General features: G+C 37.2%; 1 protein-coding gene and 1 pseudogene across 1 annotated transcript; one reads left to right on the top strand and one right to left on the bottom strand.

Moving 5' to 3' along the window:
- Positions 1–2,549: 2,549 nt before the first annotated feature.
- DPPA2 (developmental pluripotency associated 2) lies at positions 2,550–9,053 on the bottom strand. The gene is made up of 6 exons (XM_077117475.1): positions 9,021–9,053; positions 6,609–6,753; positions 5,352–5,494; positions 5,210–5,263; positions 4,521–4,770; positions 2,550–2,749 (listed from the first exon to the last, which is right to left on the bottom strand). Exons 1-6 carry the CDS (start codon positions 9,051–9,053, stop codon positions 2,550–2,552), a joined length of 825 nt encoding a protein of 274 aa, XP_076973590.1.
- Positions 9,054–11,736: 2,683 nt separating this feature from the next.
- On the top strand, positions 11,737–12,838 carry LOC143647875 (AN1-type zinc finger protein 1 pseudogene; annotated as a pseudogene).
- The last annotated feature ends 5,506 nt before the right edge of the window (positions 12,839–18,344 follow it).

Below are 18,344 nucleotides of genomic sequence, written 5' to 3'. Positions count from 1 at the left end.
ACTCTCCTTCCCTTTCCCACAAGCTCCTCCCCATTCAAACATGCTAATGGTTTTCCCATTAAAAAATAAACAGATAAAAGAGAAGGTAGGAAGCGGGGAGGGAGGATAGGAGGAAAGAAGGAAGTGAGGGAAGGAACCTCCCTTCACAATACTTCCCTATCTAATAGCTTGTCCCTTCTTCCTGGCTCAACTAATAAAGATTATCATTATGCCCTGTTCCTACTTCTCGTGCTAAACTCACATTTCTGCTTCTACTGACCCCCTCAATTTATTCTCAGAAAGTCCAGTGACATCCTGAATTGCAAATCCCAACAGTACAGTAGTAATCATTATCTTATATGACCACCTCACGGTTCATCATTCCTGCTTTCCAAAAGTCTCTACGCACTTTCTTCTTTTTCTTAGTTATCTCCCAAACTTTAGTTGTACTTTTTCTTTCTCCATTCCCCCACCCGTTGCTGATATGATTCTCTTTAAGGTTAGTTCCTCAGTCCCTTCCCATTATTATATACTTTTATCCACAATTTAGAAAATTGCTCTCAAAGTTGCTTATTTCTAATCCACATTTCTTTTGCAAGTCTAGACCCATACCAGAGCATGGGCCCAAGAGTTACAGATTGTTCCCCACTAAACAAGAGTCCTATCTTTTTTCCCCTCCATCTTATGACAACAACATCCTGCTCCATTTACTCCTACATCTCTTAAGTTTGTCCCATCCTCTTTATTTATTACGGTCTTAAACCCTGAATTATTATATCTTTTACCACCATCCAATCTGGTCTCTTTGTTGCAAGCTTTCTGCTTGTTAAAATAAAAGTTAATCACCTACCTCTGCATGCCTCTTGCATCATCTCTACTTAAGAACATAAGCTAAAGCTGAGTTTTGTACACATAAATGGACATTAGGAGTCTTATGTTCTATATAAAATTTAATGCAGTATTTGTATATGCAAACTCAAAGTGTATTTTTCCAGAGGGAGGTTAAATAATTATATCATTATTGTCTCAAAGGGGTATGTCCAAAAATGACTGGGAAAAATAGACAGGACCTTTAACAGATAAAACTTCTCCTGGTCTGCTCCTCCCATTCCCAGATATATTCCAATATAATCTTCAATCATACTCGCTTAGTTGTGTTCATCTCCCTGTGTTTGTGTAAGCTATTCTCTCTACCATAATGCCCAAAGTAGTATTTTCCAACTAGTGAGCTATTCCTCCATATACGTAATCTCCTCAAGTTTTCCTGAACTACTGAAATATCAGTATCTGCCAAATATTTTAATACCATTTCCAATCAACCATCTTCATGGATTTTATCTTCCTGTTTTTTTTTTTCCAGGTCAGTAAGAGCTCCCTAATTATTTTTTTCCCTTAGAGTAGGTGTTTAGAAAGGGGGAAGAAGAGAGAAATGAGACAAAAAGTGTCAGTGGCTGAGAGATTTCAAACAGAGATAAGGTTATCCTGGAGGTTATTCTTATGAATTATATAGATAACACCTTTTTTAGTCTACAATGCATTAGAGAGGCTAGAGGGAAGTGCCTGAAACCATAGAGCTGTGCTCCAATAGCCATGTTTCTTGAAGATGATTGTATGATACAGCTTCTGCAATGTGACTGTATGATTGTGAAAACCTTGTGTTTGATGGTCCTTTTATGTATGGTATGGACAAATGAGTAAAACATATGGATTAAAAATAAATAATGGAGGAACAAATGTTTAAAAAAAACAATAAATGGGTACATGGGAAAAAATGCACCTATTGCAAACTATGGACTATGGTTAACAGTAATATTTTATGTTCTTTTTTTGGAGTGATGAATGCACAGCCATATGATGATATTGTGAGCCACTGATTGTACACCATGTATGGACTGTATATGTGAAGATTTGTTAATAAAAATATATTTAAAAAAACAGTAGTATTTTAATATTCTTTCATTAACAGTTAACAAATGTATCATACCAATAGTATGGGTCATTGTTGGGGGGGGGGTAAGGGGTATGGGAGGATTTGGGTTTTATTTTTTATTTTTATTTCCTTCATGAAGTAATGAAAATGTTCCAAAATTGATCATGGGGATGTATGCACAACCACATGATGACACTGTGAGCCAGTGATTGTATACTTCAGATGGTTTGTATGGTGTGTGAGTGTATCTCAATAAGACTGTATTATAAAAAAACACATTCCAAAAAATCTGAAAAAAGGAAAAAAAGCAGAGGTGTTGGGCAGGCCATGGTGGCTCAGGAGGCAAAGTTCTTGCCTGCCATGCCGGAGATCCAGACTTGATTCCCGGTGCCTGCCCATGCGAAGAAAAAGAAAGGTATTTAAAATTGAAACAGAGAGAAGGCTCTAACTTGTCATTTTATTAAGGCTGCTAAGAAGTAACTACATAATAGTGCTTTTTCTTCCTATTCTTGCCTATTCTAGATGGCTAGTAAGAAACAGCATGTTTTTGGCCCTCTGACTTTCCTACCTAACTACCCAGATACCCATCTATACTAATACCTACTTTTCTATGTGCCATGCTTAGGAAGATACTGAAGGGTTACCTCTTCACACATTCTGGGCACAACATATTGTCTTCTACATCTGCTGATGCAAAAGTGCAGGCTGGTAACAGAAAGAGAGAGATCATCCTCTTGGGAGTGTCAGGTACCCAGGCCTGACCTGCATGGAACTGTAGGCGAACCCAACCCTTTGTGTCTGCAGGGAGAACTCTGCCATGGACCACACACCATCTGACACCTAGGGGAAGAAAATAAAGATCAAGTGATGTTGCCCCCAATTCAGCCTCTCAGCAAATCACTCTTGATTTCTCACTCGTTCTTTGCTGACAAGTCAACTGAATGAGAAACATGAAAAACACAGACCAAGACATTTTAGCCTGACTTCACAAAGTATGTAAACAGGAGGGATGATAACAGTTAACTTTGGGAATGTTCTCTTTGTCCTGGATTTTGTTAAGTGTTTTATATTTATTCTTAAAAATATTAATATTACCTTCTATTTACTTTTATTTGTAGATGAGGAAACTTAATCTTAGGGTGTTAGATATGTAATTTTCACAGAGCCAAGTTCATGGATCCAGATACTCTAATTCACTGCCCATTTCCCTAACTACAACATCATGCCACCTCAACTACATAAATCAAGCCAAAAGTCTTTGTTGAAAAGTGTAAGCAGCAGGCAGTACAAAGGTGACTTAGTGGCAACAGAATTCTCGCCTGCCATGCCAGAGACTCAGGGTTTGACTCCTGAAGCATGCCCATACCAAAAAAAAAAAAAAAGTAAGCAACAATCTAGTTGAGGAAATGGGATATTTCTAAGTAAACAAGATAAGTGGCACAGATAGCAATTGTCTGAAATTGAGAAAGGGCAGTTAATGTGAGCCACGTGTCTGTAGACAATCAATATGAATAGTGCATCTCTCCAGCTCGACTATAAAACAAGAGTAGAGATTATTTGTGTGTTTAGCAAAATGTACCCAGCAGTTAAGCATACTTCTGGACCACAGTAGTCACCTAATTACTGAAAGAAGACAAAGGATGAGTAAGTATGGGATGCTACTAGCTCATATAGTACATGAATAAAAATTAGAAACAGGGGTCATTTTGGGGAAGGCAGTTCCCCAGACATGGTTTTATAACTGGTCAGAGCTTCTGCATAAATTAGTAAAAGGCACCTATTCCTCCTTCACAGGTAACTTGGGGAGCAAGGGGTATGTCGATTTCAGCCCCCATTCTTTCTATTGGCTAAGTGCCTTGGTAGCGAATAAGGTGTCCCCACTATACCTCTGAGAAAACACCTAGTAGACTTCTAGGGGTGGATAAGGTGGAGAAAAATTATTTATATCAAAAAAGAGGTCAAATTTATGCCTGCCGGAAATAGGGTCTCTGGAGATGAAAGCAAAAATAGCAAGAAGGGGAAAGGAACAGAAGTTGGTGAAGATAAGTCTGATATACTCTTCTAGGCTGTTCAATAGGAGAGGGGCTCCAAATCTTTAAGCTGCCTCATTTCAGTGAAAAGAAATCTATGTCTTATATAAGCTTCACAACCACTTCATGAAACAAGATAATTGCAATCTCATTTTTATAAGGGCATCAGGACTCAGGAGCAAAGTAGTTCGTCAATATCACATATATACTAGGGTATGGTAAAGGATTTGAACAAAGAATCTTCAACTCCAACATCTGTACTTTTATACACGGTGCTATGAAGGGAGACAGAAAAAGGAAGAGTTTCAGGCTGTGCTCATCACATTCAGATTATCCTCTGTTAACTTTGGAATTCTGGTTAGTGATGAGAAAACATCATCAATCATTTGGCTTTAGAGATATATCCAGGCAATACTTGGCAATATACAAACCAGTAAGGGATAAGCCCTATGTGGCCTCAATCTCCAACTTACAGATCCAATATTTTAACTAACTCCTTCCCTTTTATCACCTCCCAGTCTTGGACTAATAATGTTCCACCTTCTGGAAGAATACTCACTCTTTAGAGTTGAAAGTCTTACCTGAGGCTTGCAGCAAAAAGGTCTCAACAGAAGTAGGTATGGGACATGAATTCACAGTCTTAGGCTGAACTGCTCTTGCAGCAATTCTTGTCCATGATGCTAACATTGCCTCCTGAGCAGAAGTTATTACTTCAATTTTTTTAGTCATTTCTTCTTTCTCCTTTTTCTGACCCTTTCCTGTCTTGGTCACTGTCTTGCAATTCTTCGAACGTGACTCCAACTTGGCCTTCCGCGGTGTGTCAGGAATATCCTACAAATGGGGTTCACGAACACCAGTATTCAGTTGTCACTGCTGTAAGAACTTATGTAAGAATTTTATGATCATACTGACTGACCCAAACATGCATCTCACTGTGGAGCGGGAGGGACATTAGTTATCTTAGGCCAGTGGTTCTCAACCAGGAGGGAACATTTGGCAACGTTTAGGGAAATTTTTATTTTGTTTGTCCACTCTGTAAAGGGTAGGGGCTTGCTACTGACATCTAGTGGGTAGAGACCAGGGATGCAGCCTGCACATCACCCAATGTGCAGGACAGGTCCCTCAACAAAAATTCTACAGCTCAAAACATCAACCATGCTGCTGTGGCGATATCCTGCTTTAGAAGTAAAACACACATGGAGAGGGTGGGAGAGGAGGGACATTCATGATCCTAAGCCACCTTCACACCGTCATCACTTGCGTCACTCACCTGTTTTTGCTCAGGGTAAGCATGTTGCTGGAGTCTCAGATAAACCTCTATTTTCTAAGGAAAGTAAGAGGGCACTCAAAGTTAAAAGTTAAAGTTTTTCATACTTGTTCAGAACAGAAGAGGTTCGCGGCTGTGTACTCACCGGGCCATCGGTGCTCAAATTAAAATTCTGGCACCACTTCCGCAAAGTGTCCCGGTGTACCTTATTAATTGGAGGCAAAATGGTTGGCAAGGGAAGCGCTGGTACTGCAGGTTTCGAGCAAGCTTTGGATTGAGGAAGAGGAACTGAGAAAAGAATTGAATGAAAGTAGTGATTTAATGTTTGCAAGAATCTTTACAATTTTATATATATCTTCCAACTTATGTCTCACAACCCAATTTGCACAGAAATGTATCATTTTTATTCTTTACAAATTAGGTAACATATTTATGAATTATGAGATTTACCTAAGAATACAGAAGCATTAAAATGGCAGAATTGCCAGGGCCTGCTTATGCAAATAAAAAAAAAATTGGCAGAACTGGGTTTCAAATCTTGATCTTGAGATTCTAAATTCTAAGTTCCACACATACACACACTTGGGTGCTGCCTTCTGCAGCCCTCAATTCCCATCTACAGGATATTATATTGGAGCGCTCCTCCAAAATGTCTGGACTCTGAACTACAAAATTTTAACTGCCCCCACAAAAGAATTCCCCTCCAAATCTACCCACAATCAACAATGATCCACCCTCCTGTCAGCCTGCTTCGTTCTTCTCTGCAGCATTCACCTCACTCTGCTTAGCTCCAACTTTTCACTATTTCACGTTGGAATCCTCATTATTAGCCCAGATAATAAAATCAATCTAAAAATGTTTATTCAATGTCTTTATTTTTTTTATTTATTTTATTGTTTTTTACATGGGCAGACACCAGGAATCGGACCCGGGTCCTCTGGCACGGCAGGCAAGCATTCTTGCCTGCTGAGCCACGGAGGCCCGCCCTATTCAATATCTTTATACTAAGCATGGAAAACAGATATAAAGGGTCATGATATTAAGAACTGATACATGTTTGGCAATTACTTGCCAAACAAAACACAAGATGCTTTTCAAATCTCAATTTTAAGGAAGAGAAAACTGGTCTTGGGAATTTGAACTGCTTCATAAACCATACTTTGTCCAATGTCTTCTCCACGGCCTATTTTGTGTCTTGAAAGTAAGAGAGTACATGGTGTCTGATAACTGAGAATTATGGGAGGTTGAGAAATCTCTAACTAAAAGTAATCAAACATTCCATGGAAAAGAGTAAGATTTAAGGTGGGTGTCATATAGTCAGAGTTGGAAAGAAAAATCTTATTTTTGTCTTGGCTTCTCAGAGGTTTAGAGTTAGAAAATTAAACAATCCTTATGCTCATACCTTTATCCTTTTTCCTAGACTTCTTTGGTTTAACTTCTGCAGTAGAAGTACTTGGTTCCATTTGATGGTCTTCTTGAAGTCCCTCTTTTATTGGAACTAAAGTGATTATCACATGTTCCTCATCTACTTCCTCCTCAGAGACATTCTGGAAAGAAATGGGTCAGTCCCTGATTTTCATCTGATAAACACAACTGAACTGTTTATTTACTTTAAGTCACAACTAAAGAAAAGAGAACTAAAAAGCCAACAGGGAACAGTTACTGGTATTCCTTGAATTTGATCTTGATTAGCAAATCCTTTATTAGTGAGGAAATGGGCAAAAGCAGATTTATAAGTGAGTAATAAGGAAAGAGGAAATAAATAGCTAAAGCTTGGTTTGGAGGGAACTTTTTGCTTCATGGCTTTTCTCCCTATCAGTCAAAAGACAAATTTTTTTTTTTAACTTTTTTCATTGTATAGTATAGCATATATACAAAACAAATAAATTAAAAAGTAATAGTTTTCAAAGCACTCTTCAACAAGTAGTTACACGACAGATCCCAGAGTTTGTCATGGGCTACCATATGAGCCTCTCATAATTCTCCTTTTAGCTGCTCCAGAATATAGGAGGCTAGAGGGCTTAAACATTTTTTATCATTACAATCGACTTTTTTTCCTTCTTTTTTGTGAACAATTATATACAAAAAAAGCTATAAATTTCAAAGCACAGCAAGACAATTAGTTGTAGAACATATTTCAGAGTTTGACATGGGTTACAATTCCACAATTTTAGGTTTTTACTTCTAATTGCTCTAAAATATTGGAGACTCAAAGACTAAAATCAATTAAATGATTCAGCAATCACATTCATTTGTTAAATCCTATCTTCTCTGTATAACGCCACCATCACGACTGATCTTTCCATCCCTCTCTTTAGGGGTGTTTGCAGTACCCTGATTTTATTTTCCAAATGTATTCCCTCCTTTCTGTCTTCTACCTCAGGATTCTCATTCAAGTGATCATCAGCTCTCATTGGCAGATGCAATATCCCAAAACCCCTTCTGACCCTGTTCATTCTGCGAAGATGTATCTTCATTTAAATTTTTTTCAGTGGCTCGCCTCTGCCCAGGTTAAAGATAAAACTCCCTTACCTGGCCTCCGCCTGCCTCTTCAGCTCAGGACTACTGAGCTTTGTGAGTTATAGTCGCACTGGTCTTATTTCAAGCTCCAAAGACCTCATGAAAGGGAATCTGTTTAAACTATTAAATTCGCAGTAACTAACACAGCACTCGGCACAGACTGGACACTCAATATCATTTAATGATTTCATAAATGAGGAAGCAGAAAGGCAGATAGGTAGAAAGGAGCACTTACTGGGTTGCTATAGTATACAGACACTGTGCTAGATGCCTGTGTTTCTCCCATTTAATCCTTGCAGAATACCTGTAATAATTGGCTACTTTTCCTATTTTATAAGTGAGGAAACAGAATCTCAAAAATTCAATGACCAAAGCAATAAAGTAACACATGCCAGATTAACTTTCTGACTTACCTTTGCTCTCAAACCCAAGGGTGAAGAAACTCCATCCTGGCCCTATTGTAACAAAGCCCTCTAGGAAGGACAGCCGGGTGGATTTCAGGCTACCATGCACCTCCCCCACCCTCTGTTTAAGTCTCTTTAATGGCTTTCCATTGCTCAAACTCTTAACTTTGCTATAGTGATTTTGCATTTGTATACCACTTATTCAAAGTGCTCCCACAAATATTCACACTTGTGAACTTCAAAAAAAAAAAAAAAAAACTTAATAATGAGGGAATATTACTCTACTTTAGAGTGGGGTCTCAAAGCAATTATGTAACTTGTCCTTTATCATATTCTTAATATTGGCCAGTTCAGCCTCTAGTCTGGTACAATAACATGTTCCCTCTAAATCCACCTTGCAGCCATCCTCCATTAATCTTATCATCCTGTCCAGGATGACCCAAACCTAGTCTGGAATCCCATTTGGCACCAAGGCCATTGTGCATAGGTTACTTCTTAGCAGTGGGGGAAAGTAATCAATAATTGATCACTTTTCTTCCTGAATGTATCTAAATTACCCTTTTGCAGTTCCTTTTTGCCTTAGTTCTCCATTTCCATACAATTTTTATCTTAGCCACGTATTGCACTCCCTGTATTTCCTACAAAATAAAACGTCTTTGGAGTAGGAGCAGGGAACTTTCACTCCCCTTTTTACCATCACCAGAATGTGCAGAGCAACAGACATGTGAAAGAAAACTAATGATCCATTTGGAAAGGGGAGAAAGTTGGAGGTCTATTTCAATGAGAAATTTTGAGTAAAGTCAGATTCATAGCAAGAGGGAAACCTAAGCGACCTAGAAAAATTTTGATAAGCAAATCTGTTGGGAAAATTCTATTTGAACTGAGCTTACCTTTTCGTTGCTGTCATAATTTGAGCATGCCATTTCCAGGAACACACAGGTGAAGACAATGTCAAGGATATCTGCAATCTACTCCTTTTAACCTGAAGGGTTTTTAGTCTGTTTTCTCCTTTTATAAGCAAATGTGTCCTTCTACTTCCTGCTACCCAGATGCTGTTTTCTTTCCTCCTCCTTTTCCCCTCCCTCTGTATCCGACAGTGTGATATTTTGACCAATTTTATATCCTGTCCTGTCCAATAGGTGATTGCTGAATTATTAGGCAATTCATTTAATTTCAACACTCCGTTTTCTTAATTAAATTTTTTGTCTTTATTCCTTTAAAGTGAGTTTAGGAGAAAACTGGAAGTGACAAACTCTTGCTGACAAATTTCGACTGCATGACCAGAATATGTTAGAACATTTCTAGAACAAAATTGGTGATAGATCAAATGGAGTAATTATGGAAAGAATAGAAGAAGGACATAGTGGATTTTAGGAAGGAACTCATAAAACTGAGTTATGTTCAGGCATGTGCCATCCACTAAGAAACTCTAGATTTAAATCATGGAGAGTAGATAACATAATCTCCCTTAGACCAGTTTTAAACACAACTATGAAGCCTGCAATGGCGAAGAGCTGGATAGAGGGGAAGGGTTTGACTGCTCTGAATAAAACAAGTAATACAATAATGAACACAGGAGAAAGAACTACAGGCACTTGGGAATTACTGCAGCATGAAGTTGGAGGCAGGATGGGACAAGAGATGAAGCTGAAGAGGTCTGTAGGGTTCTGGTCATGGATGTTTTCATAGGTCCCACTCAGGAGTTTATATACCCTGATGAGTAGAGACAAGCTACTAAAGAAAACATGTTCACAAGCAGTATGGCATCACTGAGTTTACTCACCCAGTTTCAGTGCCCTCACAGTGGGCTTTTGCTGTTCCTATGAATTTGTAGGTAAGTTTCAGGCCCTGTAGCAAAAGGTTGGCTTAATTTAATAGTATAATATATTCAAAGTCTGGTCTGCAAAGGCTCAGCTTTAGTTTACCAGCAAACAGCGTAGAAGTATAATGAAGCCCCAACTCAGATCCCCTTAATTGGATCCCTGAGTGTGAAACCCAGGAATCTGCATTTCAACAAGCCTTCCAGGTAATTCTTATGCATCTAAAAGCCTAGAAACACTAGCTAGATCAGGGTTTGACCTAATAGCTTTGGAGTTAGGCAGACAATTGTTGTGATTCTGACTTCTCCCTTCCAGGACTTGAACTCAATGCAGCCCTGGAGACTCAGTCAAAGAAAGCACTCTTTTATCTACCTGGGTGTAGTCTCATCATAATTTGAGCATGCCATTTCCAGGAATACACAGGTGAAGACAATGTCAAGGATATCTGCAATCTACTCCTTTTAACCTGAAGGGTTTTTAGCCTGTTTTCTCCTTTTATAAGCAAATGTGTCCTTCTACTTGGGTGTAGTAGATGAGACTTCACCCAAATATTTATCCAAGTAGATAAAAAGAGTGCTTTTTAGGGGTGACTTAGCAGGAAGCTGCCAGGTGGCCTGAGCTGGTCTCAAAAGTAGAGAGTAATATCATGGATCACTGAGCTTTAACAATTATTAACTCACAACCAATGTGATTTTATCAAAACCTCCAAGCATTCACCCTCCCTGGTTTGTTGTTGTTGTTTTAAGCAAATATCAGACTTCCTACTATTTAATTCATAAATTCATGGGGAAAATGTACTCTTTTCTCCCCTCTCAATCGAAATCTTTTTCATATCTACCTAAAAATAATTAAAAATCATTATTTGATATTAGCAAACTATTCAATCTGTTTTCAAACATCCAACAGTATTTAAATATCCAGTTGTCTCATAATGTTTTCTTGTTTCAGCAATTTATCTGAATCAAGATCCAAATAAGATTTACACATTGTGATAAGTGACACAACATGCATCTGAAGTCTTCTTTAATTGGTAAATTCTCCTTTTATCTCTTAATTTTTGTTAGTTTTTTTTCTTTGTGTGTGTGTATGTTTTGTTGAAGGAACTGCATGAATTTCCTGTGGTTTCCCATCTGGATTTTGCTGATTTCACTTGTCCCTCTATTTACTCTGTCCTCTTTCCTCTACTCTATTGTAAACTGGCTTGATTAAATTCTGAGTTGGTTTTTTTCTTTTTTTAATCAGAATGCTACTCCTTCCTCTTCGCTTGTCTTACTATAAGTTTAAATGTATATTTCTTGGAGTGACCCTAAAAGAGACTGCTCCTCATATTCTCCTACTCTTTCCCTTCATCAGATTTATTTGAATTTGTAACTGTATTTGTATTTGGGATTCTATGTGTTTAATTTCACCTCCTCAGTTAGGCAGCAGCTTCCAAGAGAGCAAATGGCCAAATTATGCTTGGCCCACCCTTGATATACCCAGTAACTTGCTCTGAGTCTGACTTAGAGTAAAGCTCAGTTAGTTTTATTCATACTGCCTTTTCTCCACCTTTCAGTCTTATTCCACCCAATCTCCTTTTAAAGTAGGTGCCCCTTCTCTCTGCTGCTGGAGAACTTGATGGAAGTGATCATAGAGTGATGTGCCTGTGTCTCCTACTAGACCATGAAGCCCTCAAGTTCTCAGACATATCTTTATTGCCCTAGGGCCTAGCACAGTGCCTGGTGCATAGAAGGTTCTTAATTAGGTACAATGAATGATGCTAAAAGATTGTGCCAACTTGTCAGTGGTGCTTGGGATATGGCAGAGCTGGACATCGGGCGGCATTGCCAGGTGGAGCACTGTCGACCACGAGATTTTCTTCCATTTGTATGTGATGGTTGTTCAGGAATATTTTGCCTGGAGCACAGAAGCAGGGAGTCACATGGCTGTTCTGAGGTAATTGCAACCAATGAGAGACTGAAGATAGATACATGTACACCTTATCCATGTTCATTCAAGAACTGTACTGAAAGAGAGCTTGTGCCAGTTATATGTCTCTATTGTGAGAAGAATTTTTGCCTGAGGCACTGTCATCAGTCAGATCATGAATGTGAAAAATTGGAAATCCCTCAGCCTCGTATGGCTGCCACTCAGAAACTTGTTAAAGACATTACTGATTCCAAAACAGGACAGGCAGTGAGTAAACGACGGAAAGGTGCAAAAAATAATGAAACAGCTGCAAAGGTTGCATTGCTGAAATTAAAGATGCATGCTGATGGGGATAAATCATTGCCACAGAAATTAAGGTTATGTCACATTACTTCAGGAGAAGCCTTACCCTTGGATCATACTTTGGAAACATGGATTTGTAATGAGGATTGTCCTTTATATAATGGTGGAAGTATTGTATTGGAATATCTTAATGATGAGGAACAATTCTTAAAAAATGTAGATTCTAACTTGGAATAGTCACTCAAGGATTCAAGCCAGAAATCATAAGAAAACTGTACATGGTTAAGACAGTTTTTTTAATACAATTACTTTATTATTTTTAGAAGTTGCTTTTTAATTTATTTTCATTGTGTCATAAATTACATTATTAATTTTCTATTAAATGTTATTTTTGTGTTTGGAAGTTTTTATGAACTGTTGCTCATTTATCAGCATATTCTTATATTTATTCAGCTTTTACTAGGTTATGCTGTGTTAACAGCAACAAAGATATATTTCTGATTTGTTTAATGTCACCTTTTTTTGTTGGCTGTGACTCTGCTCAATATCATCTTTACTCCAGAATCTATGCTGAAGGAACAAGTCCTTTTCCAGGACATGGCCATTCTTATGGCAGAGGAAGGAGATGGCGAGCATAGACTGGTCCTTAGAAGACCCATGTATCACTTTTTTTTTTTAGTAAGTCACATGGCCAAGCCTAACATTATACAGCAAAGAAGTAGAGTCTTATGTCACAATGTATAAATTGATATTTGTACATGAATGGTGAAAATTTAGAGATAAGTCATTCAGTCTTCTAGGATTTTGAATGAAGAATCTGATGCTCAGGAAGGGAATTTCTTGGTATTACCTAACTACTTTGGGGCAAATCCCTGATAAAGAGACCCATCCAGTCATGGTTACCTTTTTGTTTGTATGAATGTATTACAAAGGAGAAGAATGGAGTAGGCTAACTTAACTACTGTCTCTCTATACAAAAGCAAAATGTATGCCAAACTCTCTCTTTCAGCCAACTCTGCAGATAAACTCACTACCCTCCCCCCTATGAAGGCCACAACTCCCAGAAGTGTAAGTCTCCCTGGCAACATGGGACCTGACTCCCAAGGATGAGTCTGGCCTTGGCATTGGACAATTGAAAATGCCTTCTTGACCAAAAGGGGGAAAAGAAATGAAGTTTCAATGGCTAAGAGATTTCAAATAGAGTCGAGAAGTCATTCTGGAGGTTATTCTTAGGCATTCTATGGATATTCCTTTTTAGTTTCTAGTGTACTGGAATAGCTAGAAGGAAATACCTGAATCTGTTGAACTGTAATCCAGTAGACTGAATTATTGATGATGATTGTATATATAGCTTTTATTATATGACTCTGATTGTGAAAACTTTGTGACTGACACTCCTTTTATCCAGTGTATACACTGATGAATAATAAAATAAAAACAAAAATAAATAAATAATAGGGGGAATAAGGAGTTTGGGATGTTTTGGTGTTCTTTTTTTTTTTCTTCAAGTAATGAAAATGTTCTAAAATTCATGGTGGTGATGAATGTACAACTATAATGATGATACCGTGAGTCATTGATTGTATACTTTGGATGAATTATTTGATGTGTGAACATATCTCAAAAAAATTGCTTTTTAAAAAATACGTGCCAAAAGTAATTGCATTTTACCCACAAATTCAAATTAATACTCCTGCCTGATGTATTTCTTCTATACCCAATGAAGTATTTTTTATATAGAAGAATTGAAGTTATTTCTATTTGTTTTTTGTCTAATTTCTATTTAATTGTCATGGACATGGCTTTAAGTTTTATTAAAAGAACAAGCTCAGAATGCTTAAAAAAAAAAAAAAAGATTGTGCCAACTTAAGTTCATGGTTTGGTGCAGACCTCAGAAATAAAAAGTAGCCGCTCAAAGAATGCTGAACTATTAAAATAACCTGGGCTGAGGGATAAAGACTTAAAGTAGAAAGTCCTTATGAAAGTCTTCATAAAACATCAGTTATGATTTAATTCAACTCTGCGTTTTAATATCTATGTCAATAATAGACAGTAGTTCTGAAATAAAATGCATTATTTATTTCAAATATAGTTTATTTACTGTTAGTTAATATTGTAAGTAATTATAAATTAAATACTTAACTCTATTGTTTATATAATTTTGTTTATGAAACTCTTTTTTTTTTTTTTGGATCAGAGGAACATATACTACAAACGTAAATGTCTATGGAGCATGAATATGTAATAGATAAAAGAGGAGCAACTCTGGTTGAGGAATGAAAACCCAAAAAACATACCACAAAACCCGAAGTTTCCACAAAACAGTTTAAGAATTGTCACTAGACAATGCGGTAGGGGCAGCTACTGAGATGGTCTATTCTTTCTGGAGGAAAATAAAAAGACATTGAAAGATGTTCCTGACTCTATTATATCCTTCAGGAAATTCTCACGTAAAAATAAAAGAAGCTATTGAATTTTAGAGCAATAGTCACAGATCATTATCTTCTTACTCAGAATAAGCATTTTGTAAATATTTTCTTTTCTTTCAAAAAAATCTTTTCTGTATCATTTCTGTATCATGGAGCAACAGTCACTATGGGGAGAATCTTAAATTCAGAATCCTGAGTGGGTAAATCTTGCCCTCCTTCGGTCTGTGGCTAGCATAGGAAGATGTGGTTAGGAGAGGAGCACAACAGACATGGAAGCTGGGGGAGAGGTGATTTTGAAAACTAGACAGGGAGTTGATTTAGCTGTAGATCCTCAGTAATAGCTGCAAATGTAGGCATAGTTCCATTAGCAAGTGTCCTTGACTGTTCAAACCAAGTCCTTTCTCATCCTTCTTTTTGTGTCTTAGGAACTGTTCCTCAAGATCTGGTTCCTATGACACAAATGCAGTGTAAAACATTAGAGTTGGAGAAATCAATTCACATTGTCCCTGAACGGTCTGATGAACTGATGGTAAGAACTCCTGGACCTTTGAGCAAAGTAAACCCAGGCTTCACCAATGTCCCCATTGCTTCTCTTTATGGGTTTTTCCCCACCAGCATACAAACACTTTTAAGCTTTCTTAATTAGAAGCAAAAAAAATCACATGCAAAAAAGAAACAAGTTTTCTTTGACACTACCATTCCTATGTAACTACTATTCTTTCCTTTCTTTCATAGTTCAACTTCATAAACTCATCATCTAACTCTATCTAGCTCCTTTCTATTCTTTCTAATGATTTCCACGCCTAACTCCTAAAACATTCATGTCCCATAGGGTTCATTCTTCTACTCTTGATCATGCCTACATAATTTCCTTGGGCAGCTTCATACATTTTCCTAACTACTACTAACGTGCTGATGACTTGCTTATATATTGCAAGTCAAATCTTTTTGCTTGAATTGCTGACTCATGCTTATCAAATCCTATTTAACATTTCAAACATATTAGAAAATATACTTGTTTTCCCCACTAAGTTTCATCCTTCTTCTATATTTCCTCTCTGTCAAGAATTATTAATCTTCATGCAGTCATCTAAAAGTGAAATATAGGAATTACCTTAAAACAACCCTTCTCATCAAACTCCAGTGGGCCAAAGACTTATGGAATCCATTAGCTACCCATCTCTAGTGAATTTGTCTCTTCTGTTATTCTGCTACTATTGCCACTGGGTATTGCAATCTCTAACTGGACCTATTATTACCTCCCAGTTTATCCATTCTTGATGCTACAAAATATTGATGACATGTCACCTCAAGCTAAATTTCATAACTAGGGAATTTAGGATCTATGCACACTATGCAACTCCAGTTTCTACCAACAATCAGGAGAGTTGATTATTAAATGAGCAGGAATTTCTCAAACCTGTAGTTAAATTGCTGGTAACTTGAAATTGGCCACAGTGGTAGTATTTGCTCCATGAAAATTGACAAGAGCTATCAATTAAGGCTTTTCTTAGAGCCAGTTTACCAGCACACTTCTGTTACCCAACCTGACATTCATTTGCTTTTGCTTTGCTGAATGAGTTTCTTGGTCTATGCTTTACCGCTCCCTCCATCTGATAAATCCCTATAAGGTTCAAGCAATATTCTTCGGAATGTCTTCCTTGATGACCCAGCATCCTCAGTAGAATTAGACTCTTCCTTTTTATTCTATTCAGTCCTATGTTATCCTTTCATTATGGCAACTGCCACAATTTTATGGCATTTACAGGCCTTTTCTCAAATGGTCTGTGAACAATTTGAAGGAACGATTTTAATCTTGCTAATCTGGACATCCGGTGTCTAGGGAGCACTTACCTGTCAGTTTCTGAAGCAGACCCCTGGATGGAGTGCTAATTTACACTTAATCTCTCCTTTGGGCTGATCCACACTTAACTGATTCACCATAAATCACAAATGAATTCACTATAAACTCTCCTGACTTCTTTCTTTTGCTTGAATTACATAGCTAATTAAGAAAAATAAATTAATTAAATATAACAACAGTCGATTCCCATCACCTCAACCCACTCCCCAATACACACAAATACACAGTCCAATTAATTAGATATGCAACTTTCTTTCCCCTAAACCCAGAAAAACTTGTAAGATTAACACCAAACCTAGTGGGAGTACAACATTGACTACACGGTATGGGGATGTGAAAATGCATACAGGAAACAAGAAATGAGAGTCATCTTTCTCTCTTTAATGTCAGGGATCCAGATGCTTCAAGGATGAAATTGTTGGTGAAGCTACTCTTCTTCGTTTCTAAGGAGACATCTACCATGCACTGTTACCATCTTGAACTAGAAAAAGAAAAGATAATTACATATTAATGTGATATTGTAAGTAATGGCTCTCGCAAGACAGACTCACAGCAATCATCCTAGATTTTACTCTTTCTGCATTCTGCCTCATAAGAAAAATGATGGTCAAGAACTTGAGGGCCTGATTTCATATTGAAATTGCATGATACATATTTCATAATTATTAATATTTGACTTATTTAACTGAAGACTTTATTCAATGAATTATGTAAATAATTTTAATAAGCATTATATGTTATTGCTGTACCCTTTTCACAGATGAGGAAATTAAGTCTTAGAAAGATCAAGTAACTGGCCAAGGTCATATACTTAAGAAGTGAACCAGAGCTGATTTTTCTGATTACTTCAGTACATAGCTTCCACTGCTGAAACTGTGTAGAGTAGTCCTTGACAAAAATATTTGAAACAGTCTAGTTGAGACAGCAGAATATATGGAGGAAAATAGGGCAGGTGATACAAAGATTAAGTGTAATAAGAATTTAGGCTCAAAAGACAGTAAGAAAATAACTTCAGGTGTTTGTTCAATGTCTTCTTGGCTAGACTATCAGATCAATGAGAACACAAATCAAATCTGTTTTGTACACCTTTGTGTAATACCTAGCATAGATAGTGTTTAAGAAATATTTGTAGAATGAATGAATGAATGAGGTGGAAATTTCGGTAAGTGAAATTGATTATTCGAATATGCTTATAGCAAACAGGAATAAGTCTGGTTTGTATTCTGACTGGTGTTGGGCCAAGGTAGCAAGGTACAAAGTTTTGGAGATGATAACCAAACTGAATAAATAGAATGAGATTAATCAAATCTGGAATTCTGACTTTTTAGAGTCCAGACCTAAATAGTATAATAGTAGTAATAACAACAATTTTTTTCAGGGTTTGATATATGATATTTTGCCAAATTCTTCATATACATTATCTTTTTTATTTTTTATAACAACCTTATTAAGATGTACTTTTTTTCTTGGCATGGGCAGGTTCCTGGAATCGAACCTAGGTCTCCAGTATGGCAGGTGAGAATTCTGCCATTGAGCCACTGTTGCCTGCCTAAAGATGTACTCTTATTCAGGGTAAAAGATGGTATTGTCCATATTTTACAACTTCTGTGTGAGACTAAAGGGAGAGATGTTTATGTGTGCAAAATTTATATTTTAGGTACTTCTTTTCCTAATTTAACTTGTATGGTCAGTTTAGTTGAACACCATAAGTACATAGAATCTTGAATAGGGTGTGAGACTTTTTTGGTTTGTACAGGTTAGTATGATGCCTTGATATATCCTTGAGTAATTAGGGCAGTGAATAAAGAAGTTTTGCAAAGTCCTCTTGGTTTGCTGAATGGGTCTCTCAGTCTATGCTTTACCTCTTGGGGCACTGAGGAGAAAGGAGGA

The sequence above is a fragment of the Tamandua tetradactyla genome, chromosome 10 (genome assembly GCF_023851605.1).
Source record: "Tamandua tetradactyla isolate mTamTet1 chromosome 10, mTamTet1.pri, whole genome shotgun sequence".
Lineage (NCBI taxonomy): Eukaryota > Metazoa > Chordata > Mammalia > Pilosa > Myrmecophagidae > Tamandua > Tamandua tetradactyla.
The sequence above is the reverse complement of the archived record's forward strand: the minus strand, read 5'-3'. Positions and strand labels throughout refer to the sequence as shown.

What these genes read in the sequence shown, in the direction of transcription:
- DPPA2 (XM_077117475.1), bottom strand. Translation starts at nt 9,053, where the DNA reads ATGGCATGCTCAAATTATGACAGCAACGAAAAG. An exon ending in ATTTGAGCACCGATGGCCCG is followed by an intron (nt 5,264 to 5,351) that starts GTGAGTACACAG and finishes TACTTTCCTTAG; the next exon opens with AAAATAGAGGTTTATCTGAG. An exon ending in CTTTTTGCTGCAAGCCTCAG is followed by an intron (nt 2,750 to 4,520) that starts GTAAGACTTTCA and finishes TTCTTCCCCTAG; the next exon opens with GTGTCAGATGGTGTGTGGTC.